The 26,197-nt window shown below is 37.7% G+C and overlaps 1 protein-coding gene across 1 annotated transcript; it reads left to right on the top strand.

The window, feature by feature from the left end:
• TMEM244 (transmembrane protein 244) lies at positions 1 to 26,197 on the top strand (the record flags this gene model as incomplete). Its single annotated transcript, XM_079716736.1, has 6 exons — positions 1 to 33; positions 17,348 to 17,433; positions 19,293 to 19,366; positions 22,550 to 22,675; positions 24,238 to 24,282; positions 26,103 to 26,197. The coding sequence occupies 6 exons, from the start codon at positions 1 to 3 to the stop codon at positions 26,195 to 26,197; spliced, it is 459 nt and encodes a 152-aa protein (XP_079572862.1).

Below are 26,197 nucleotides of genomic sequence, written 5' to 3'. Positions count from 1 at the left end.
ATGGCTCTCCAGGTCAGAGTGGCACCCAGCAAGGTAAAGAGAAATGACTTCTTTGCATTGCCTTTGAGTTACTGCCTAGCGCTGGTATGAGCAAATATGTTCTATAAATGGCCTCTCTGTCTGTAGGCAACTTGTTTCACTTTTGGCTGGGTACCATGCAGAAAACATTCTGCAGTACTGCTCGCATTGTGTGGTAATGGTGGCAATATAGAGGCACCGATGCCCAAGAAAAAATTCAAAAACATTTAAATAGGGGCTGTTTCGGAGGTACCATTTTACTCACAGGCAAACTTTCTAGTATTAACACCTGCACTTCTGCTATCATTTTCTGAAATCATGACAGTTTGTCCTCAGTCTTTTTTTGGCAGGGGTTGGCTTTTACTTTTCCAACTTCTAAAGGATACAAGATTTTAAAGGCAAAATATTAAAACATTTTAAGCTGTAGGTTTGTTATTTTCTTTTTCCCTTGAGGCTGGTGTTAATAGTTGTGTTTTATTTCAGTATAAAAATGCCCCTTTAAAAAAAAAATCAAAGCACCTAAAACAAGGAAATATGCAAAGCCTCAAAACAGCTGTGTAAATTCACATAGGCTTTGGGCCTATAAACATTCAGCCTTAAGGGAATGACACTCTGGAAAGTCTGATTTTTACTCAAAAATTGAATTATGATTATGAATTAGTGCTACATTCATTTTAGTAAAATATCAGCGCTGTGTGTATTTCCTTAAGCTTTTTCTGCTTACTGCCATCATCATAACATAGATCATCAGTAAGAAATGTTAAGTGTGGCAACAGCTAAGAAAAATTTTCTACATCAGTAAAAACAATATTTTAGGCAAAGTATTTTTTAAAAACTTATTTTAAGAGGATTTTAAACTGTTCATAATTTATGCATAGTTTTGGATTTGAACTAGCCATAATAACTTTGCTGTAGGGATAAAAATTAAGACAATATCCTTTCCCTTAAGTAGCTTACATAAAGAATGAAGACTCTATATTTAGTCTGGGCTTACACACACACACACACACACACACACACACACACACACTCTCTCTCTCTCTCTCTCTCTCTCTCTCTCTTTCCAGTGGAAATATCCAGGTAATTGCTGCAGTTCTTCACTCTTTTAGAATCCCAAAGCTTTATACGTAGAATCACAGCCTTAGAACATTAAACCAATAGTGAATACGTTCAAAATGGGAGAGTTGTTGAAAATCCGAATTCTCATGATAGATTCCTGTAAATTATGAGTTAACTTTTCTTAAGTCCTTGTTCACTGTCAATATTATCAGCACAGGAATTACTGATATGCTCATAAATTAATAGTAATAGCAAAAGTGACCTTCATCTAAAGAGAATTCCAAATCTCAACAGACATTTATGGAGTGCATGCAATGTGCCAAGCATTGGGCTAATTAAATCCCTCCTATCTCTACACTTTAAATGAGAGAAAAGCTGACTCAAGGGAAAGAGTTATGGCCAAAGGCCATTTAATTAATTTGCTGTCTGGGGAAATAGCACAGGAACTGGGAAGAAAGCCCAGGTATGAGAACTGCTAAGTTGTTGTTCAGGATACAACACATTGTTTTTCAGGACTACAGTGGAAGACACATTTCAAAACTATATTCAGCTAATATAAAACTACAGTTCTAAAACAAATGTTGCATGTAAAAAATCTCAGAGGCACAACACATGCCTGCATTTCTTTATGGTTGTTGACCTCAATTGGAGAATTTCATCCCTACAGACATTTTCAGAGTGAACTACCATCAGTAGGCTGGATACTGTACTTTGATACTACAGGCAAGAGAGAAATCTCATGATTTCTCTAGGAATTTTCCAAAGAACCAAGCAGCAGGCTTTCACATGGGGACAAGTTATTACCTGTTGAGCACATATAGTACTTAATGCTAGGAATCTTACTTGTGTTCTGAATACAAAACCCCTATGAGATTTTACCTATATTTTACAGATGAGCCCCTGCTCACCGCAACTGGAGAAAGCCTGCGCGCAGAAACAAAGACCCAATGCAGGAATGAAGACCCAACGCAGGCAAAAATAATAAATAAATAAATTTTAAAAAATAAATAAATAATTAAGGAGGGATTGATTCTGTCCTTGAGTGAAGGGTGGAGTGTGAATATGATATATGAGCGAGACCCTGAAGAATACATAAGACATTTGCTCTGTAAAGCTGTTAGTTGGTTGGAACATTCTGCTTTGCAGAATCACATAACATCTTCCAGTTTTCATAGAATAAATGGGGAAGGTTATTATAAAAGGACTAGGCCCAGTTTTCACAAGGGAATCCTCCTAAATCTGCAAAGATGGTATACTCTCAACTTACTTAAATTATTTCTGAGTATAGGAAAAGAAGAAAAGCCACAAGATAAACCTTATAAAGATAGCACAAAAAATAAACTATAGATCAATCTCACTTATGAGTATGGAAGTAAAAATCTAAATAACATATGAGCAAATAGAATCCAAGAATTCATCATAAAAATTAAATAGCATGACCAGGTGATATTATTCCAAAAATCTAAGAGGAAAATCATATGATCATCTTCACAGATGTTAAAGTGGCCTTTGACAAAAATTAACAACCATTCCTGATTATCAAAACATTGAATAAAATGTTGAATAGGAGCTGAACAATTTCTTTAGTGTTAATATATGATTATAACTACACACACACACACACACAAAATGCAGTCCTAAAGTCAGTATGTTACTTACTAGCGAAGACTAGAGGCATTCACATTAAGGCCAAAAACAAGGCATGGATACCCACTAACTCCACTACTATTTAAAAATACATTAGAGGTGGGGCTTCCCTGGTGGCGCAGTGGTTGAGAGTCTGCCTGCCGATGCAGGGCACAAGGGTTCGTGCCCCGGTCCAGGAGGATCCCACATGCCGCGGAGCAGCTGGGCCCGTGAGCCATGGCCGCTGAGCCTGCGCGTCCGGAGCCTGTGCTCCGCAACGGGAGAGGCCACAACAGTGAGAGGCCCGCGTACCGCAAAAAAAAAAAAATAAATAAATAAAAATATATTAGAGGTGGCTGGTGTGTGTGTGTATGGCGGGGGCGGGGAATCAGTGCACCGCTTTGGTGGACACCCGAGCCCTGGGTGGGGCTGCTTCCCAGGCGGCTCGTAGGCGTCCAGCAAGGAAGGAGGAGGAAGAGAACAGGACCAACCTCTGCGCCTTTGTAGGAGCCGCGACTCCCGCCTGGCTGCGTGCTCTCTCGGCTCCGTTCCGACCCTCCTTCATCCAGCGGCCTGAAGGCGGTGCCCTGGGCCTTGCGTACCTTTTACACGCGGTAAACAGACGCTCGGAGCGCAGGTCAGCCGAGGTCACGCCCCGACCAGGGCCAAACGAATGGGGAGTCCACTGAGCTTGAAGGCCCCGCCCCGGTCCCGCCCAGTGCACAGGGTGGGCGGGCTATCGTGAGCGGGAAGCTGGTGAGTGGGTTAGCTTCGGGCTGCCAGCCACTGGGACCCTCGTCCTACTAGCCTCCAGGCCCGGATGTAGAGGATGCTGTCGTCCTAGGACTTTTCGCCTTCCGCTCTCTCTGCCCTAGAGTTTGGGGTACTGAGAGGTGAGTCATTTTTGGCCCTTGGTCCTCCTTAATCGAGACCAGGGATTGTGTGGAGCGCTTCTAATTTCTGGAACCGTACAGTAGGATGAGGTAAGGAAGGGTTTCCAGGCACAAGAACTAGCATGTGCCTATGCTTGGATAACCGCAAGTCTAACTGTGTCTCTTGGGACCACAGAGCAGGTGGGCGGGCATCAGCTGTGGAATGGCACCTGAGGAGCTGGGCCTTCTGAAGGTGGTGGGAGCCATAGAAAGTTTATTACTGAGGAGGGAGGTGGCCCAACTCAGGTCTTTACAGGCTCTCTCTGGCTGCAGAGAGGAAAACAGACTGTGGGAGTGAGAGCTCATTGTTTCCCTAGTGTGCACTCAGCCATTTTTTCCTCTAACAAAATTCAGTGATGCATATTTTATTTTTACTTTTTTCTGGATTTAGTTTGCTATATATTTTGTTAAGAATTTTTTCACCTGTATTAATTAGGACTATAGTCCTGTAATTACTATTTTTTGTATTCATTAAAATTTTATATCAGTAAATAAATAATAATAAATAAAAGTGTAGTAGAGGCACTAGTCAATGCAATCAGACTCAAATAAACAATAGAGCCACGAGAATTGGAATAGAAGTGAAACTATCTCTATTTACAGATGATATTGCAGTATATTTGGAAAAATACAAGACTGAAAACACTAATATAATTTTTAGAAAGTCAGTAAAAGTAACAGAATATTAAACTAAAAACAAACATCATAAGCCCTTATATACACAAACAGTAGCTGATTAGGTGATGTAACAGAAGATAAACTTCAGTTTACATTAGTAGCAAAAAGAGAATTCATTTAAGAATAACTTAATAGAAAATGTGTAAAATCTATGTGAGGAAAAATTAAAATACTTTAGAAAAATATAAAAGAATTTGCATAAATTTGGGGATTTTTCTTGTTTTTGGATAGCATGAGTAAACATTATAAAGCTATCATTTATTCCCACCTTATTAATAAATCTAGCATGATCGTAATAAGAAAAACAAAAGATTACTTTATGTAGCTATTCAAGTAGATTTTTGAAGTTTATATGGAAAAATAAACATAAAAATAGCCATGAGAGCCCTAAAAAATGAACAATGAGGGATGAATTTATTAAAACATACTATCAGCTTCTGTAATTAAAACTGTGATATTGATCCTTGAATAGATAGAAAGAGAAAGTAATGGGAAAGAATAGAAAGCTCACAGGCAGATGAAAAATCGCATGGAAATATAGTAATGAAAAAGGCAGTATCTCATTGGAATGTCAGATTGTGAGGGAAAGCAAAGAAGTACAAAGAAAATGATGGGGATACATAAAATGAACACTGGAGATATAGGTGCTCAAAGTGGTCAAATTTGGGACAATTTTAGCATCAACAAAAATCATGGTATTAATGCATTTTAACATACTGAAAATATAAAAAAGAACATGTTGCCAAAAATAGATGAATAATAAATACATAAGTTCAAGGGTAAGAAGGGAAATTACAGACAAGTGTGTACTAATATGTAGAGGAAAAAATAAAATGAGAAAATCACCATTTACAACACCAGTGTAAATAATTGATTCAGACAAGGTCTGTCAATGGATGTGAAAACCTAAGGGGTAAAAAGTTTTGAAGAAGCAGAGCATTCACATAGTCTCAAGTGTGGCCTTGCAGATGACTTATCAACTGCAAAAGATTAACTGTACAATTAAAATAGGGAGATCTGGCAGACATCACCTTTACCAAGTGATCAAATTGACCACCACTAATAATGAGACAAAGCGATATTATGTATCTCCTCATGAGACACTTGGGAAATACACAATGTTACCTGTGTAGAATTCTTCCCCAGAGACTCTAATCATGAGGAAACTATCAGACAAATTCAGAATATGACACTAAAGAGCTATGGCAACCAAATGTAACATGTGAAAATTTAATTGATTCTAGGTTCTTCAGGTTTTGAGGACAATTGAAGTAAGTTCAATGTGGACTCTATATGAATCATATTTTGTATCCATGTAAAGTTTCTTGTGTATGATAATAGTTTTGTGGCTATATAGGAAATGTCCTTGCTCATCTGAGAGTTTGGGAAAAAAATACTTAAATTCTTTGAAAATTTTATTTTTACTTTTTACCATTGAGAAATAAAAGTTTCAATTTCACTTTACCCTTTCATATTAGACCTAGTCATCTTTTTTGCAAAGGCTGTAGTTAAGTTTTGAGCCATTTAAAGGGGAAAATATGAATATTAATATAAAAAAAGATTTATTTTGAAAATATATTTTTGTGTGAAACACAAAATACCTTGGTATAATATAGTTTGAGATCTGTGTGCATAGTTGAATGTTGCGCTACACCCCAGTATCTATTGTTTACCATCTGAAATATCCCTATCAGGAATCTGCACTTGAAGAGATTATCAGGCAGTTCAAAAATTACTATTAAAACCTATCCCAAAGACTTTGTTAATGAACATAAGAACAAGTTATTTTTTTCCACTGGTGAAATGAGTGTTGTCAAAATATGCAAAATTGAGCAGGCCTCGCTATCCTTACCTGAACAAGGTAACGGAATCTGGGAAGCTCAGTAACCTAAATACCATCAGAGAAGCACCAAGATCTAGAGCTCCATGTTCTTGCATTGTACCCCTACTTCCTGGAGGAATCTGTCAACTGATCTGGCCAGGGTAGGTATTCTGGCTTCAAGATGTCACTGTGACTGCCTCAGAGTAAACCTGGCAAACCCAGGGTGTTTGTCAAAAGAGACAGAGAGTGGAACTTCCCCAAGTTTTCAAAACAGGTTGCATAAATATTTTTTGTTTGTTTGCTAATAAATGCCAGTATATTTGGCACAGTTTTAAGAAGGACTTGCTATTATTGTAACCTACAGAAATCTGGTTTTTTCTTTCATTAGAAATTTATGAAATACAGAAAAGGGAGAAGGGAATACCCATGATTTCCACATCTAAAGACAAACACCATTAAGACATTCACGTTTGGGCTTCTCTGGTGGCGCAGTGGTTGAGAGTCCGCCTGCCGATGCAGGGGATACGGGTTCGTGCCCTGGTCCGGGAAGATCCCATATGCCGCAGAGTGGCTGGGCCCATGAGCCATGGCCGCTGAGCCTGCGCATCCGGAGCCTGTGCTCCGCAATGGGAGGCCACAACAGTGAGAGGTCCGCGTACCGCCAAAAAAAAAAAAAAAAAAAAAGACATTCACGTTTCCTATCAGATTTATAGTTTTTAGATACTGAATTGAGGATATGGGAGAGAGGCCTAAAGCCTCCACTGACTTCCAATCACTGTAAGCTACAGATGTTGACCAAAGGAATTGATAGCAATTTGTTGTTGAATAGCAATTTAACCTAGATTTGTTTGAGTCATGAATTATGGGTTTTTTTTTTTGTTTTTTTGCTTCATGTTATTGTTTTCCAAATTTTCCACAATGACTCTTAGGTTGACAGTCAGATTTGTTTATATTTTTATATTTTTACCAAATACTTTGGGGACTGCATTAATGAACGTATATTATTTAAATAATCGCTAGAATTTAGAAAATCAAAGAGGCAGCTGGGGCCTCTTTAGTATTTTAGAACTTTTTGAACGTTAGAAGCTAGGAAAGAAATTGTGAAGGCCTGAATTGACTGAAAACTGCTAACCAGTACATGAAAACAAGAGAATTTACTTCAGCTTCCCCTATCCCCCCAGAACTACCTCAATCTTGATAACCAACACTATCATATAGTTTTTTAAAAGTCTATATCTAACCTTGTTTTCCAGATGTTTGTCTTACTAATAGTTTAACAGCAGCAAATACATGAGAGGCCTGCTGGTTACTCTGCCTATCTCTGGGAAGTATTCTAGGTACTGTCCCCATTTGTGGGGTACCTTTTACATAGGTTGCCATGCTTCATATGACGTGAACTCTATAATTGGACATGCCTGTTTGCTTTAGAGAAGTTCATTTGACTCAGAGACAGCCCCATCCACAGCCCAGCCAACTACCCACTATCCGTCAGCACCTGCTGATAATGCTCAATCCAACCAGGCTGCCATATATCAGATAGTGATTGGTTTATCTAGTCAGATTCTCTCTCTTTTTTTTTTTTTTTTTTTGTATTCATGAGAGGGAGTTGATTAGTTGAGAGAAGCGTTAAAAGGAAAAACACAGAGAGAAACAGAGACCAGAAGAGTTTAGTCCTAAGCATGTATTGGGTCTCCAGTGCCACTGTGTGCTTATCTTCTGAGTCCCTATAGGTCCTGAATGGTGGCAAAGTATAGTTGAGCAGCTACTAAAAGTTTTCTCAATTGATTCTGAAATTTTTTCAATTATCACCATTAAGAGGGCATGCTCTTTCTGTTCCCTACAACTAGAGAAAGAGCGTAATGAACATATTGAAATTTGAAATATAATTTAAAATACTACCCTACAAATAATATTTATATAGCTTGCAGCATCTGCCATAGTTGTTGATATGATGAGTAGGCTGATGCTTTCTTTAGTTCTTCAGTGGGAATGGGGATGATCTCTCCCCTACAGAATTTTAAATGCACTTAAATGATGCCTGTATAGTTAAGAGTTAGAATTATCCTTCAAGATTAGGAATTCTTAATCTGGGATCCACAGTGGGCTTCTGAGGTTCTTAACAACATTGAATTTGCACACATTTTTTTGTGTGTATACGTGAGCATATCTGTTTTTCTGTATAGTCCATAGTTTACATTAGCTCTTCAACAAGATAATGAGTGCAAAAGGGTTAAAAACACCACCACCTAATTTTACAGATAAAAATATCACTCTGAGTAATTTGCCACAATCTAGCAATCTGTAACTGCTAGAGACTAGGTTTCTTTCATTCTTTCATTAAAAATTTATAAAATACAGTAATAAAAGAAGAAATATTTTTACCATGTAAAGACAAACACCATTCAGACTTTTTATTTCTTACCAGAAATATATATTTGGGCTCAGAATCACAGTATGTATTTTGAAAATGCGTATTGATATGTTGCTTTCTAATAGACTTGCACTAAATTCCACTCACATCAGCAGTCTAGAACAGTGAAGATTTTATTCACCAGAACAAGTTATTCTTTTTCAAAAAAGAAAACTATTTTGGCTGACTTGGTAGGAGCTCAGTATCGTCTCATTGTTTTAGTGTGCGTTTCTTTATTATTAGTGAAGTAAAAGATTTTATTCTTTTATTTCCATTGGAAATTTGTCTCTTGTCCATCTTGTCCATTTACCTCAGGAACCCAGTTTTCTTAGCTGTCCATCCAATTCCCATTAAGAAATCCTGCCTCAGGAGGAAACTACAGGAGAAAGCTAGGTTTCTATTTATCACCTGGACTCGTTCCTATGTCCTCAGTAGATCTTTGCATTGGGATCATCTGAGAGATTTGTTAAAATGCAAACACCTGGGTCCTATCCACTATCCACAGAATCCGGATATATAAGGTATGGGGTATGAGGAATTTGTACTTTTCACGTGCAAACACTTTGTATTTCTTAAGAACAATAAAATTTGAGGACCACTTAAAGGACAGGTAGGCTGATATTAAATATGAAGAATGTGGACCATTATGATTCTTACAGTCTATATCTTTATGAAACCTAGGTTATCTCTCTTCTGTGAGGTAGTTTTCCCCTTATAATCATAACCATAAAGTTTAAAGTTTAATTTCTGCCTCAGAGTTAATAAACTTGGTATAAAATCGCAACTCTTGGGCTTCCCTGGTGGCACAGTGGTTGGGAGTCCGCCTGCTGATGCAGGGGACACGGGTTCATGCCCCGGTCTGGGAAGATCCCACATGCCGCGGAGCGGCTGGGCCCATGAGCCATGGCTGCTGAGCCTGCGCGTCCGGAGCCTGTGCTCCGCAGCGGGAGAGGCCACAGCAGTGAGAGGCCCGTGTACCGCAAAAAAAAAAAAAAATCGCAACTCTACCAGTGACCAGCTTTGTGAATATCCTTAATTTCTCTGAACCTCTCTTTATCTATAAGATTATAATCCTACCTCGTGTTTATTTTGAAGAGTGAGCTAATCCGTACAGTACAAGTATACTTTAAATGGTCATATAAATGTTGGATATATTTGCTTGTTCTAATTGTTTACTGTATGATAATTTTGTCTGCCTCACTTCCTTTGTAATGCCAGAATGTCTGAAACAGCTTTGGGCACAATATCAACACCTGATAATTATCTGCTGATTGATTACTATCTCGTTGTACTCAAAGATTGCTGTTATACGAGGCGGTGTTCTTTGCAGTCTGGGCTCTGACTAATAATAATGGATACTCCTTAAACAACTCGTGTGCAGACTGAAAGTCAGCCATGCTTCTATTAACCCTAAGACAGTAATGAGTCATTCAATTCATTTCCTTGAGTACCTACTATGTACCAGGTACCATGGCAAACACTAAAAATACATTAGTGAGCATAATGGACACGTCCCTTCCCTCCCAATCCCTCCTAGATGAAATGGGGTATCGTAGAGCAATTAGGTATCGTATCTTTTATCTTATCTCCTTGAAGAAATTCCATAAAACAGCATGTGGAAGACATCCCATCAGAGTGTTATCAAATGGACAATAAGAGAAATTTAAGAGACGAAGAGAAGAGTGAAAGGTGGCTATCAATCGGAAGGATGGAATGAGTAGGTTTTCTGTTTTGAATTATTCCCAGTCAAACCAGTATAGGATCTGGCAAGACAGTTGAGTGAGTTATGCAGTTAGAGCACTCAGGCTCCACTAAAGTCCTCAGGGAGCCACCTGCACATACTCATACTCTGCCTGGTCCCAGTCTAGTCCTTACAAAGACACTGGTCCTGGTCTGGCAGGATTCTGAAACCTCAAATGAATACAACTTTCCTCTGATAAATCTCCAGTTACAATCAATTGCTACCCATATTCACACTAATGAGGGCTATGTTAGGGACAAAAGAGTGTTAGAGAGCACCCAACAGAGAAGAATAAGCCAGGGAAAGCTTTTTGGAGGAATTGAGGTCTGAGCTGAGACCTGACAAGATGAGTGGGAGTTAGCTTTCCAAAGAGAGGAGGAGTGGGCTTCCCTGGTGGCGCAGTGGTTGAGAGTCCGCCTACCGATGCAGGGGACACGGGTTCATGCCCCGGTCTGGGAAGATCCCACATGCTGCAGAGTGGCTGGGCCCGTGAGCCATGGCAGCTGGGCCTGCGCGTCCGGAGCCTGTGCTCCGCAACGGGAGAGGCCACAACAGTGAGAGGCCCGCGTATCACAAAAAAAAAAAAAAAAAAAAAAAAAAAGAGGAGGAGTTAATTTTAGACAAGGGGATATCATTGGACTCCCCTAGGAACAGAAAGTATCGATACTTAAGTATGGCTAGAGTGCCAAAGAGGAGGTAAACACAAAGCAAACAGCAGTACCTAAGAGTGACCTTCACAAAGGTACAAGACAATATTGAGAAGTGTGTGTGTGTGTGTGTGTGTGTGTGTGTGTGTGTGTGTGTGTGTGTGTGTGAGAAACTGAAGAGTTAGGTTTGCTGTAGCAGGAATGCAACCAAAAGGAAGATACAACATTTAGCTAAATGCCTCCTTATTGCCTTGGAGTATCCAACAGAACGACATGCCCTCCAGTCCCTGGGACTTTGCTGAGTCTGTGGAACTGCCCAGTGACCCTCTTCCCCACGTCTCAATGGTCCAGAGTACATACTCATAAACCCCCTGAAACCGTGGTGTCCTTGACCCCAGAGGGGCACACAAGGCAAAGTGCCAGCATTTTCTTTCTTACCATAAATTATGGATAAGACTTCCTATTGGGCAGTGTTGTTGTGAGGATTAAAGGAAACGAGGTTTGCAAAGCTGCTAGCTCGGCTCCTGGCACATATAGATATTAAACAAGGGTGACCTCCTACACCATCCCCTAGGGAACAGGGTTGTTCCTCAAATTTTTTATTAATAAAATCATATTTTAAGAGTCTGTATAGGGCCTCCCTGGTGGCGCAGTGGTTGAGAGTCCGCCTGCCGATGCAGGGAACATGGGTTCGTGCCCCGGTCTGGGAAGATCCCATATGCCGCGGAGCGGCTGGGCCCGTGAGTCATGGCCACTGAGCCTGCGTGTCCGGAGCCTGTGCTCCGCAACGAGAGAGGCCACAACAGTGAGAGGCCCGCATACCGCAAAAAAAAAACCAAAAAACAAAAAAATAATCACAATACCATGATAACACCTTAAAATATTAACAAGAATTCTTTAACATTATCAAATATCCAGTCAACTTCAAATAGCCAAAAGTCACATAAATATATTTTTAATAGTTTGATTCAGGATCCAAATATATATTTTAAAAGAATAAATAAAAATTTTGGCACTAGCTATATATTGAGACTGCTACAAATTCTGGTTCTTATATATTGGATTTTCCTAAAGTGCACTAATAATATTTGTATCAGAATGAAGTTATGTGTTCAGTCGTTTGGGCAGCACTATTAAGTGCCTTTCCTTTGGTAATTCAATACCATTTTTTCCCTAACCCACCTCTGGCACTAAATAATGGTATGACCTTGGGCCATTCACTCAACCTATCCAAGTCTCAGTTTCCATAATTTTAAAAAGAAAGTGTTGAACTAGAATTGATTATTCAACATGCTTTTATTTCAAGCCTACCATGTGGAAGGCAGGACAGCCCAGGGTGAAGAGAGTTCTGATATCCAGCAAATCTGGACTGGAGCCCTGACACATACAGGCTACATGAGCTGGGATAAATTTAACCTCTCTTTGCCTCAGTTTCTAAATCTGTGAAATACAGATGATAGTTACCCAAATCCATAATGGTGGGGTAGGGGGAGGGGTGGATAAAATGAGAAAATATGGGTACAGTGCTTGGCACATAATAATCCCACAATAAATAGTAAGTGTAGTTAGACTCTCAAGTGTTTGGGGCAGGGTTGAGGGGATAAGGCTGGAAGGAAAGGCAATGGTTAGAGCCACATTGTCTAATACAGTTCCGACTGGCTACACATTGCTATGGGGCACTTGAAAAGTGACTAGTTCAAGTTGAGATGTGTTGTAAGTAAAATCCACTCCGGGATTCTGAGATGTACTGTGAACAAACAAGTATCTCAATAATAATTTTTAATATTTAAAATATGTTGAAATTATATGTTGGATATATTGGGTTAAATAAAATGTTATTAAGATTAGTTCCATCCTTTTTTATTACTTTTATGAAAGTGGCTAATAGGAAAATTTAAATGACATACATGTGGCTCGCATTATAAATATCTATTTATTTATGGAATATGTATGATTTATTTATAGAAATCTGTTGGACAGAATGGGGCTAGATCCACTGCCCCTCTCCCTTAACCTCCACAACTTGTTGATTCTGTTTCCTCACTAGCTCGCACATTTGTCTTCCCCTCCATCTCCACCACTGGCTTAGAGTATTACAAACCCATTTACTTTATGTTTTGCTTTTTTTTTTTTGCGGTACGCGGGCCTCTCACTGTTGTGGCCTCTCCCGTTGTGGAGCACAGGCTCTGGACGCACAGGCTCAGCGGCCATGGCTCACGGGCCTAGCTGCTCCGTGGCATGTGGGATCTTCCCGGACCGGGGCATGAACCTGTGTCCCCTGCATCGGCAGGTGGACTCTCAACCACTGCACCACCAGGGTAGCCCATATGTTTTGCATTTTTAATCAAGATATAATTGGCATACAACATTGTGTTAGTTTAAGGGGCACAACAAGTTGATTTGATATATACTGCAATATGATTACCACCGGAGCATTAGCTAACACCTCTATCATGTCACAAAGTTATCATTTCTTTCAGTGCTTAATGGCTCCTCTCCAGTCTATACTGCTCCTTCTTAAATCTTTCACAGTCTCCCCTTGGCCTTCAGAGACATTGGAAATTCCTCATCACAGCATAAAATTCCCTTCAAGATCTGACCCCAACTCTTTAAACTCTCTCCCTACCCTCCCCACCACCACCTCTTTGCAGTTACTTCTCCTGCCTCAAGCAAAACCCCTCACCCTCATCCCAGCATAATTGTGAAGCGTTAGAGAGCAGGCTTTGAATCCCAGCTCTTCAATTTACTGACAAACTTTGAAAAAGTAACTAGACCTCTCTGAGCCTCATGATTCTTCTCTCTAAAAAAAATAATAATAATAGACTTGAACTAAATGAATAGACTTGCCTTTCAGAATTTTTATGAGGATTACGTGAGAATGCATAGATGGTGCCAGGTACATAGCAAGCCCTCAATGAACGTTACTGCTGAACATTTTCTCCTGGAGAAGTATTCCTTGCCACCCTGCCTCCACACATACTAGTCTCTCCCTGGGGTTTCCACAGTACTCTGTACACTCCTCACCCCCCAACTTTTCTCTCAGTGTTTTAGCTGTTCACCATTCTTGCCTCTAGATCAGTGGTCCTCAAAGCTTCATCTTAGAAGCAGCAGTGCTAGCATCCCCTGGGAAGTTGTTAGAAATGCAAATTCCTGGAGCTCACCCCAGAACTACCGACTCAGAAACTCTGGGGCTAGGGCCCAGAAATCTGTTTTGACAGGCCCTCAAGGTGAGTCTGATATTTATACATTTGAAAAACACTGCTACACTGGGTATGTATGCCTAGGACCACATCCAATTCATCTTACATTGCCACCCAGTCCAGTGACTATTTGTCAAATGAAAAAATGGATGAATGAATCCTGATGACAGGGTGAAGCCATCGAAGGATAGCCAGCAGGGGAATGTTATGGTCTGATTGCCTTTTAGAAAGTTACTTTTGTAGGCTGTGCAGAGTACAGATTATAGGCAGAAGTAACCAGAGGCAATTGAATTTGCTTATAGGAAAATTATGATTTGAAAATCTAGATTTATTATTCAGGCAGAAAAAATAATTATTTACAAAAAGAGTGCCTTGTTTTTCAAAATATTCCTTTCAAAACAATTTTTAAATGCATTATTATATCATTCTATTTATATGTAGTGTTTTATAAATTTGTTGGGAAAAGTAGGTATATCTATATGTTGAATTTGTCAATAAATACGTTCTCCCACAAATTATGATTTCATTAAAAAAAATAGTTCCAAATATCTTACACATATTTGTGGGTTTTCAAAGTATGTAGCACAATCCTCTGCTTGGATTATGAAAGCAAAATTCTATAGCAAGTGAGTATATTTAAAAATTAAAATGTTATTTAAATTTCAGTATTAACATAGAAATAAGAATAGTTTCATGTTTGTTTGACCATATATTAGTATAGAGATTATGTATTATTTATCTTATTTTGCATGGAAATGCAGTAAGCAATCATCTAGAAATATTTCAACTAGAGGCTATTAATGCCCAAATTAAAAGAAAAACAAATGGATATTAATGTACAGAATAAAGAGTAAAGCAAACCAAAGACGTGTGACCCTCCAGAAAATTATAAGGCTGCAAAAGCCCCAAAGTTGCTCCCTGTCATAATACCATATTCCTTCAGCAGATTCTCATCTCAATAATTGGGCAGGAATTCATCCAACTTAAATATGGGCACAGTATCTGAACTTTCAACTCAGGTAAAGCTTTCATATTTTCTCTTGACCTCTAAATCATCTTCTCTACAAGTGAGGGCTTTTTGTTATTTCCATTTTGATTCCTCTGCCTGGAGGACACTGTTAGTTGCCCACCCCACAGCAGACCCCTCTCTTCTTTCTTCTTCTTTGCTAAAAGAACTAATTTTTATTGTATTAAGGCAGTAGGTGCCTATCTCTGAGAGCAGAGTTCCCATGTTTGAATCCTATCATGGTAAACTGCTTTTCCCTTTGCCTGTGATAGTTCAGGAAGTGAGCACATGACGAAGTGGAGGTCACTGAGACATCATGGAACATCTGATGGGGGCTTCTAGGAAAGATTTTTTATCCTCTAATGAAAGACAGAGAGCTATGGGAAGAAGGTCTCCTTTACACTCATTCTTTTACTTCTTCCCTTAAAAAGCGTTGTGTCAGCTATCATGAAACCACAAGGCTATACAGGTCTTAAAAAATATATGGGGTATTGTTTAAGGGTACACATTTACAGCTAATAGTAAATAAGTCCTAGAGATCTAATGCGCAGGATAGTGAATATAGAATCATATTGTATTATAACTGTCATACTTGAAAAGAGACCAGATATTAATTTTTCCAGCTACACACACACAACTGATAATTATCTAACATGATAGAGGTGCTAATTATCACTACAATGGCAATCACATTACAGTATGTAAATGTATCAAATCAACACATATACACCTTAAATGTACACACGGTTAAATGCCAAATATATTTCAAGAAAAATAATAGTAAAATAAGTTTGAAAAGGAAAGAATGAGGATAAGAGGAGACTAAGGATCATGAGGGAGGAAGGAATAGGGACAAGAAGTGGGAAATACTAAAGAGCAAAGGGAGGATGAGAATGATGGGCAGAGAGAGAAGGGACTTGCTGAGCAAAGGGGTGTCTACAGGCAAAGGGTAGGAGGGGCTAAGAATGACATGGGGATGGGGAGAGTGGGAGTGGGATTCTGAAGGTCTCAGAACCCTGGAGTCTGGGTTTCTTATGACCCTCTTAGGCCTAAGAGACAACCCATTTTTAGATAGTTGGAAGAAGTGAGTCCTTGGTAAATCTGTAAATTTAGTCCATTCAGCCAGTTGGTTGTGGTGTACTCTGTGCTAACTTTCTTCTCTTCTGGCCTTTAGTGGAGGGCTCCTTCTGTACCCCGGCCAATTAAGAGACTTGGTAAAGTTGGTAAATTGGTTATTCAGAGAAAATGAATAATCATAAAGTGTTGACTAAACAAGATGACTTTTTAAAAGATTCAAAAGGAAAAAGAATAAACTGAAAAATTCTGATGTGAAATGCTAACATATTTATTATATTCACAAGACTGTATTTTAAAAGATTAATAGTGAGGTCCAGCACATTTTCAATTGCTCATTGGCTTTTAAAATGTTTATTCACATGAACTGCCTATTTATATACTTTGTCACTTTTTTCATTGGTTTGTCTTTTTTATATTCGTATGTGTTTATATATTATATTGAATAGATATCAGTCCTTTGATATATGTTGCAGATATTTTCTCCTGTTCTGCTTCTTGGCATTTAAGCCTTAAATTCTTCTGAGGTTTATTTTGCTGTCTCATGCAAGACTGGAATCTAATGGGATTTTCTGTCTAGAAGTTAAACAATTTTCACAACACTATTTGTTGAATAATTCCTCCATTCCCCATTCATCTGCGAGGTCTCCTTCTTAAGTCTCATATGTGGTAAGATACATTTCAGGACCATCTATTGTGTTTTAGCCAATTACTCTGTAAATTCTTGCACAGGAGTTTAACTGTTGCTGTGTAATTTTATGTTTATACTTTTCAAAATTTCTTAGCCGTTCTCATATTTTTACTATCATGGCAGCTGAGATTTAGAATCATTTGGTCAAGTAAAAATATAAATATTGGCACTTAGGAACTTTGTTGTGGTAGATGGAGAGCAGGTGGTGTGGATTTATGTACTGCATTAATCCTTGCTACAAATATGTACTATGCCAGCCTCTCCCATCAGCAACACTTTCATTGTGTACTTTGAAGTCCTTCCTACCCCGTGGGTCTCCAAGCAAAACAAGTCTAGCCAACACTATCTAGCAGTCATTCATTGTCTTTTGTTTGTCAGACTCATTACCAACAACCATGTGAAAAAGCCCAGGCTCTTGGAGCTCACCCCTATGTTCTTTTCAGGTTGTTTTGCAGAACCTTCTCATATGTGTCATCCTCTTCTACACTGTGTATTACATGGCTCTGGGCATGTACTGGGTGATGCTCAAGTAAGTATCACATCGCCTTCAAGCAATTCAAAAGTTCAGATCCAATATGAAAGGAGTTCATACTGAATACTCAACATGTCTTTATAGAATAAATGATGCAAACTTTTTTAATGGTATATTTTCTTAATTTTTTTAAAGTAAAATAAGCAAATGTGTCACCTTTGAAAATGGTAAAAGTAACAATCATGAAATGGAGTGAATAGAACCAGGCAGGATTGTTCCTCTTACCTCTGGAGGATGATCATAGAAAGAAAGTGAAGCTATTACTCCCTGGGCTGATGTTGAATCAGAGGACGTTCGAACCAGAAGGGAATTTAGAGATAATCTACATCCAATTTAAATATTTTCTGATATATATTGGAAATAGCTTTGGACTGCGAGTCAAGAGATCTGCATTCCGGCCCAGGTTCTTACTAATTTCCTGGATTATCGTGACTAAGCCAGAGAGCTTCTCTTACTTCAGTTATCTTCATTTGTCAAATGGAGGTAATAATCCAAAAGAGGGTTATCATGAGGACAAAGTAATATGTGTATTTTAAAAGATATTTTTATGTAAGTGTGAGGCATGTTTACAGGTAATTTTTCTTGTCTTGCTATGGTTGAATTTTATCTTTACAAATTTAGCTTGCCAATATGTTGATTTCCTTGCAATACATTATGTATAGCTTCAAAAAGTTTCCTAGAAGTCGATTGTTTATACAATTGAATTTTATTGTGTAAGCAAGGATTTGGGGCCTTTCAATTTCAATGTGCAAGTTAGGGCCCAGAAATGATGATACTGACTTTCACAATGGGAATAATGTTATGAAGCTTGCTTGCAGGCAAACCCACTGAGGAGGAGTCTGGTTTTCACCCACAGTTTCAGCTATTGCCTGGGACTGGAGATGGCGAAGACAGTACCCGGAGCAGGGAGGGGCTGAGAATATTCAGGGTTCTCTGAACATGGGATTTCAAGGGTTTGTAGTTAATGGGAATCAGAGGTGAGGAATTTGAAGTAATCAGGCCTTAAAGCTCCAGGAGGCAGCTGACTGACCAACTGCATGCAACTACAAACTCAGGCAAGGTAGGAGATATGCAGTTTACAGATTCAGATTTAATTTTCATTTTCCTCCCTTCTTAAATCATTTTTTTTAAATTGAAGTATATAAAGTTGATTCACAATGTTGTGTTAGCTTCTTGTGTACAGCAAAGTGATTCAGATTTTTTTTTTTTCAAATACTTTTCCAATATAGGTTATTACAAGATATTGAATATAGTTCCCTGTGCTATACAGTAGTAGGTCCTTGTTGTTTATTTTATATATAGTGTGTGTATCTGCTAATCCCAAGCTCCTAATTTATCCCTCCCCCACACTTTCCCCTTTGGTACCTATAAATTTGTTTTCTATGTCTGTGTAGACTCAGATTTTAGAAAAGGAAGGGATCTCAGAGATCAATTGCTTCAAGTTATAGATAAGAAACTGAAGCCCAGAGAGGTTAAGCAACCTGCCCAAGTTCATAGTTAACAGCACTGTCAGGATTAGAACCCGGGTCCTGTTGCTTCCCAGTCTATGCCCTCATCACAGTATTAGTTTTTTTCTCCCACATTTGATAGAAGGTCCCTCCAAGACTACAGCTGAGACCTCAAATACAATGAAGTCCACTTGGAGAACAAAGTAGACTAAATTGGACAAAGAAGACAATGTGGATAAAAAGGTTATTTGGCTGCCATTCAGGTCGGCCAGTTTTCAAATGTGCCACAAAGTGATTAAAGCTGATGACTTACCCTTGTGTGGGAAGACTCGACGTGCAAAACCTTGACGTGCAAAGTTATGAACTGCCTCCTCCAGAGCAAACTATGTTCATTTGTAACATCTTCAGGGTGTATGAGTTGGATGTCCTGGCACCATCTGATTTCAAAACAAATCCCTCATGGCTCAACACAAATTATAAAGGTAATTGGTTTTAGTTTTCCATCTTTGTTAGTGAACTAAATGCCTCCAAAAATCAAAATACTTTTTGTTTTATAAAAATTTTAAAAATATCAGGCCTTCTTCTCAGCCATCTGTATCCTATATCTGACTCCAAAAATGTGGAAACGTGCCATCAAAAATTTTTAAGTGACTATTCCTAAAAGATGGAATAGGATGAAATAAGTGAATAGTTTCACTATATGAATTTTTATTTGGTGATATTATGGGTAAATTTTTGGTGCATTAAATATTTTTCAAAGGAAAGGAGGAAGAATGGCTTAATATACTGATGTAGAAAGATATTTGTGAGATATGAAATGGAAAATGAAGACAAGACAGTTCGTATAGTATAATTATTCATTTTTGTAGAGTAGAGTAAAATACATCATGTCAGTGGTAAGAAATCTGGAGAATTATGCAACAAACTGTTATCTCCCAGCTGGAATGACAGAGGACTTTCATTTTCTGCTTTGTATATTTCTGCTTAGTTTGGTTTTTTTCCTTCCCCAAAATAGTATAAAACTTGTTGCAAAGGAAAAATTATAAGAAAGAATATACTAGGAAAAAATTAATCTCTTTTAAATTTACCATTTTTGTTGAAGAAATAATTATTCTTAACATTCCGCTAAATTTCTTCCCACCTTTTTAAAAATGAATTGTGGATTCTTCAAACCGTGCAATTCTTTAGAAAACCACTGGGCATCATTTTGTGGAACAAATATACAAATATACAAAAATTGCCTGAAGCCAAATGTGCCTTGTATAGGAAACTTGGTCAGCTAAACCTACTGAATTTAAATAAAAAGCTTCAGGACAGCCTCCTCAAATGGGTAACCTTGTTTTGTGCCATTATTGATTCAATTTGGGCTAGACGAAGAGTATGTTAGGACAAGAAACTTTCATTCTAATGAGATACAAGAGTTCTAACATTCTATCTTAAATTCCTCTTCATGCATTTCCCTATTGAAGATTGAATTAACTTTTTTCTCTCAAGCCTATTCACAAATGATAAAGAAATAGTCACAGGAAAGAGTTAAGTATGGGCTGTGTGTGTGTGTTTGGGGTAGGGGGACAGATTTAAAACCCAACTGTTATTATTTAACTCTTGCCTTTGAGTCAGTCAATGAAAGATAGGACAATGACACAGGCTTATTGGAGAAAGCTGTGTTTTGACATAGCAGAGATTAGTGAAGATCCTCAGCATGCCTGGCGCAGTTTATGTGGTTCTTTCCTCTCTCAAAACAACTAAAATTTGTACAAAGATATCAATAAACCCTTAGCCTATTAGATCTTTAGTTTTGGGCTGGAAGAAATAAGTGCCATAACTTCAAAGTTATTACTTTGGGAATCCAGACTTGTTTAATCTTGGAGATAAAATGTAAGAGTAATCTCAAAGCCTTGGGCATGTATTGAGGGTCAGGGCTCTTGTCTGTTTCAACAATTTTGTTACCCAGGAAATCAGGCTTAGCAAGGACACTGGGAAGTATGAGTCCAGTGAAGACATTTGACTACGAATATCTTTCCCGTGCATCACAGAGAATAGATTAAAAACTGCTTTCATCTTAAAATAAAATCCTCTCGACAATTTTTTGAGGTAGATGAGATAGTACTCCATTTCCCAATGTATAGAGGAAGAATCAGACTAACCCAAAGGTTAAAATCCTGCTCAAGGTCATATCACTCTTAAGCTGTAAGGTGAGACTAGAACACTGGTGTCCTGCCTTCAAATTTTGTACTACGTCCTTTAAATCATGCTGTCTCTCATATCATAGACAAAGCATAATGCTTCTCTGTCAATATATGCAAATACAGCTTGTCCAAGACTTGTTCGCTATCTCTAAGCAGCTGCAAGTTAACCTATAAAATCTGTAAATACTGGTAAAAGAGGCATCTCTATTTCCCTATAATAACATGGAAGCTCTGTAAACCACTGGTGGAAGCAGGAGTGGAAATGTGAGGGGAAGAGCTGGTGTCGATATGATACCGCCGTATAGTTCCTACCACAGCCTTGATTTTAGAGGGCAGACATACTGAAATTGTATTTCCATACGGTAGAAAAGGAGCTAGTATGAGTTCTCCATTCAACTTTTGAAACCTGTTGAGTTGAATTAAATAGAATTGAAGAGGAATAAGTGTGAGGTCTTGTAAATGGCTGGCACCTGACACTTGCTTACTTGCTTCATGTCTTGCTCACCCACTAGGCAATTGCTGGCATGCCATTCATAAATTACTTATGCACAATAAAACATAATGTGACTATTTCACTTTTTGCTTGAAAAAATATGGAGTTTGCCTGCCTAGATTGATCAATTCCTAAATTATATGAACATACCAATCATTTGCTGTGTTTTAAAAGGAAAGAGAGGTAATTTTTGTGGAAAGTCATATCATTATAAAGGGACCTTGGTGGTATATCACATATATTTGTCATTTTAAAGTTTGATGGATCTCATCTTTGGAACCACCATAGTCTTAAAGATCCATATCAAAGTACATGACTCTTCACATGTTCAAGGCTCTTAGAGATCTGTGGCACTGACCTGTAAATAACTAACTCTTTATACATGTTCAGGGACAGCACTCTGAAACAACTGGTGGATTTAGAAGAGTACCTCCATTCACATGAGTCATTTATGAGACGTTCTTTCATCTGTGGTTATCCGTTATGTTTTCCAGATGACTATCTGAACATACCACTTTGTTACAAAGACACAAAGGAACTCATTTCCAATTTAGGCAATAACTGGTACCAAAGAAACGTTATTGTTCAATAAACTCTTAACATTTTTTTCTGAAAACCCAGAGCTGAATTTTTCATTAGTTTTTAATATATCTTCAAATGAGATTTGCAATCTAGTTACAGATCGGCGTGCATTGATTACATTGTAACTTTTCTTTATTGTATTTTACCTTCTAAAATGCTAAGTATAAAGAATATAAAACAGAAATTATGTACTGTTATTTTTCTGTAAGTTCAACAATTATTCAGAGATGGAATATTTAAAAAGTTCTTATTCAAATATGAGGAATGTTAAGAGATGGAACATTAAAATTTTCTTATGAAAATATTTTTGCAGAATAGGTTGTTGTGGTTCTGTTATTAATTGTATTCAGAATTATTAGTTGCTCTAATCCCAAATAATTCTATTCTTCCTTTTACTGAACTTCTTTTAGTCTCATCAGAGGTCACCTACTTTGTTTGCGGATTTCTTTTTGTTCTGGTGGTAGAAGAATGGGTTTGGGATTATGGTATTTCAGTAACTATTTTTCATGTTGCCATCACTTCAACTGGTAAGCAAAATAAAAGAAAGGAAACAAAATGTATTCAATCTGGATGTTATATCTAAATCGATTCATAAGAGTAGAACTTCGTTGTATGCATAGTGTCCTCTGATGGCTAAGTAATAAAAATGAAAGATGAAAGTTCTTCACCTACTCCCCTCACTCCTTCTCCCCCACCAAGTTCTTCTACCATTTCCTCGGAGAGGTTTTAATTAGCTACATCTTCCAATTCAAAAGTGTACTGAAATGTAGCAGTGTACTATTCTCCTTTCTCATTCAACTCATCATCAGTTGTACAGGGTTTGCCTCTGTCAGAATACTTTCCCTCCAAATCCTTTCTTGAGGCAGAAATTGGCCAAAGACTGGGAACTGGGACCTGAGGAAACGTGTATTTACAGGCTTGCAAACTTCCCAACAACTATTTTAGCAAGAATATCAGGTTCTAAGACTAAAGCATTTTTGTTTCTACTTGCGATCTTTGGAGTCAGAATAAGATGGATTCAAATTGCAGTCCTACTTTTTTATCAGTTGTGTAGTCTAAGGCAAGGCACAGCATCCCTCCCATTAGTTACCTCCTCTACAAACTGAGGCATACCTAGTGAAGTTTCAGTGAGAGTGAGAAAGTGTCTGACACGGTGTCTAGCCTGTAATAATTACTGACTAACAGGTAGTTTCATCCATTCCTTTATCCATTTATTCAAAATTTACCCTTCTATTGTCACTTTTTCTCTCTTACTGAATTCCATTATTAAAAAAAAATACTAGTCAAACTATAGGTGGCAATCAAGCACAAGTTATAATTCAAAGTTATTATTTATTAACTACTTAAATATCACTCATATTTTCAGTGCCTTGATCTATTGATGGGTATAATCAGTCTCCAACTTAAGAACACAGTTTTCAAATGAATTGCCACATCTCAACATCAATGCTATTAGAAAATACTGGTGTTTCAATCTCCTAGCATCAATTTCCTCAGACGCAAACACTTTTAGTAGCTTGGAGAACCACTTAACCCCATCTCAAATTCTCTGTTTTACTTTGGGGCTTAAGTATTCCTGGGAGACAGCCATGGGATATTTGCAAAAAGGTTTGGGAGCCTACTGTGGCTCAGTCTTCAAGGTCAAGATAGGCAGTAGGTTTTCTGGATCCAGAAAAGTTACAAGTTGATCGTCTAACAACTGGCACATAGAAAACGCTTAACAAATATTGCTCAATAGATCTGATATCAGAGTGAAGTCGCTGAGAGCTCCAAAGAGAGCCAGGCACCGAGGATTCAGGGCGGTGTTAGGATTATTCCTGCTGCATATTCAAGTCGACTTTGTGAGCTGATCTGAGAACCTGACAATTCATGACCTCATTCCTAGGAGAGGAGTTTCAAATACCTGACTTAACAAATGACCTTTCCAGACAATGACTTAGGTACAACTTTGGATCTACTTGATTTCATGAATATGGGTAAGATTTCTCTTTGTTATGGAGATATGATTTGACCAAACATAAGTATTTCTTCATGAGTAAAACAATAATATATGTTTCGAAAACGAACAAGACTTTTTTTTCTATTGCAGTTATGTTGGAATTCCCTTTGACATCACATTGGTGGGCTGCTTTAGGTGTATATATATATATATATATATATATATATATATATATATATATATATATATATGAGATCCATGTGTTATACATATATATGTATATATGATACTTATTTAATATAAATATATTTATATATAAACTGGGGGCATAAAAATATTTTTATGTGGGTCAGATAATTGGGCCAGAAGACTACTCAAGGGTTTTATCATTCTAAAATTATAGAGAATAAAACACTGGATATATATTTGTGACATATTCTTTTGGTTCTCTTTCTACATGAATAGTATTACTGTCTTTATAGTAGTACAAGAAGAAGGGAAACTATTTTATCTCATTAATTCTTTTCTGTCCACCAGTTGAACAACTGAATTCATCAATCACATATGTAGTAAGAAAATTAACCAAGTGAAAGTAGGCTTTTCTAAAGCTTTTTCTTTAGATTAAGCCAGACACTGACCACAAAATATTTTTAGATTTCCTCTTTTCAGTAAACTTGGCAGTAGTTTTTATCTAATTATTGTCATGCTTAGTAATGGAAATGCAGCACTTTACCACATTCTTTTCCTAAAGTCGAGTTATCTGTTTTTAGTACCAGTATTATTTATATTACTTACTAGCACACTTCACTCGAGTTTAATTCTCCACTTACCTTGCATATTCATAATTCTCCAATATTGTTTAGTGCCTACAGAAAACACTTGTGAAAGTAGATGTTTTATTTTGCATAAGCCTTCCCAAGATGTTGATTTTTAATAAATCAGAAAAATGATACTAACGAAATGCTTTATGAGCCCAAGTGGAAATCATCTTTTCTCTATGAAAAACAAGAACTTCTCTCTTTTGAGTTTTATTTACAATACCACAAAATTTATTGAGGCCTAGCCAACTAAGTCACATATCAAATGCAACCCTGATGACAAGGCGAGTCAACTTTGGCATAATGAAATAGCTAATAGAATTTGCTAAAATAGTTGGGTAACAATTTCAGTTTCAATAATCAAGTTGGATTCCTCAGAGGACAGTTGCCAAATGATATCTGAGGTAGCCACCTTTGATTTTTTTTTGAGTTAACAATTTAAAAATAAGAGAATAGTGGCTTAACATCTTGGAAATTCTATCTTGTGGTCTCACATTGGATGTGCGTCTTTGTGTGAGGAAGTGGTCCTGTCAGGCCTGATTCACTAAGGGCTCTTACCTCAGGGACTTTTATCTTTCATGGGAGTTATGCAGTTATTACCATGCAAGGAGCGACAGATTTATGGAAGCCCTGTAAGGCCTGACTAATATTTTAAAGCAAACAAGAATCATTGGGCCAATGAAATCAGAGCTAAAGGCATTTTTATAAAACCAAATAGCTCAGGTAGGTGGAATTCTTGTTTTCAAAATCTTTTCGATACTCAAAAATATTTTCCACATTAGTAAGCATGTTTGCCTTTTATAATTAGAGGGGGGAAATACCTTATAAAGAATAATTTAAAATAGCAACAACACAAACAAATGGCAGGTCTCAGGAGCTAAAAGAATTGAAAATTGTAAATTCCTTGGCATGTGCTTTGACTCCTTGCCTTTGAATTTCTGAGTTTTAAGATCTCCTTACTATTAATTTGAGAGAATCATGCACCTACTCCCGAAAGAAGTTTTGAATTTCAATAATTTACCAGCACAGAATATATACCTGCTCTCTTTTAGCTGAATCTATAAACTCCTCTATTTCAAATGCTATGTCAGTTTCAGGAACATTATTTTAGTCATGACGATTGTTCTTATTCATAATCTCACCAATGAATTATTCATTATTAGTAGTTAACCAAAACTTCCCTTTCATTACTTGCAGGATTTGGCTTAATTTCAATGATATGTGGAGGCCAGACTTTAGCATACTCTTTGTCCAAAGATAATCTTATCTATCCAGATCTGGATGATATTTAA

This window comes from Hyperoodon ampullatus (genome assembly GCF_949752795.1).
Source record: "Hyperoodon ampullatus genome assembly, chromosome: 12".
NCBI lineage: Eukaryota > Metazoa > Chordata > Mammalia > Artiodactyla > Ziphiidae > Hyperoodon > Hyperoodon ampullatus.
The sequence above is the reverse complement of the archived record's forward strand: the minus strand, read 5'-3'. Positions and strand labels throughout refer to the sequence as shown.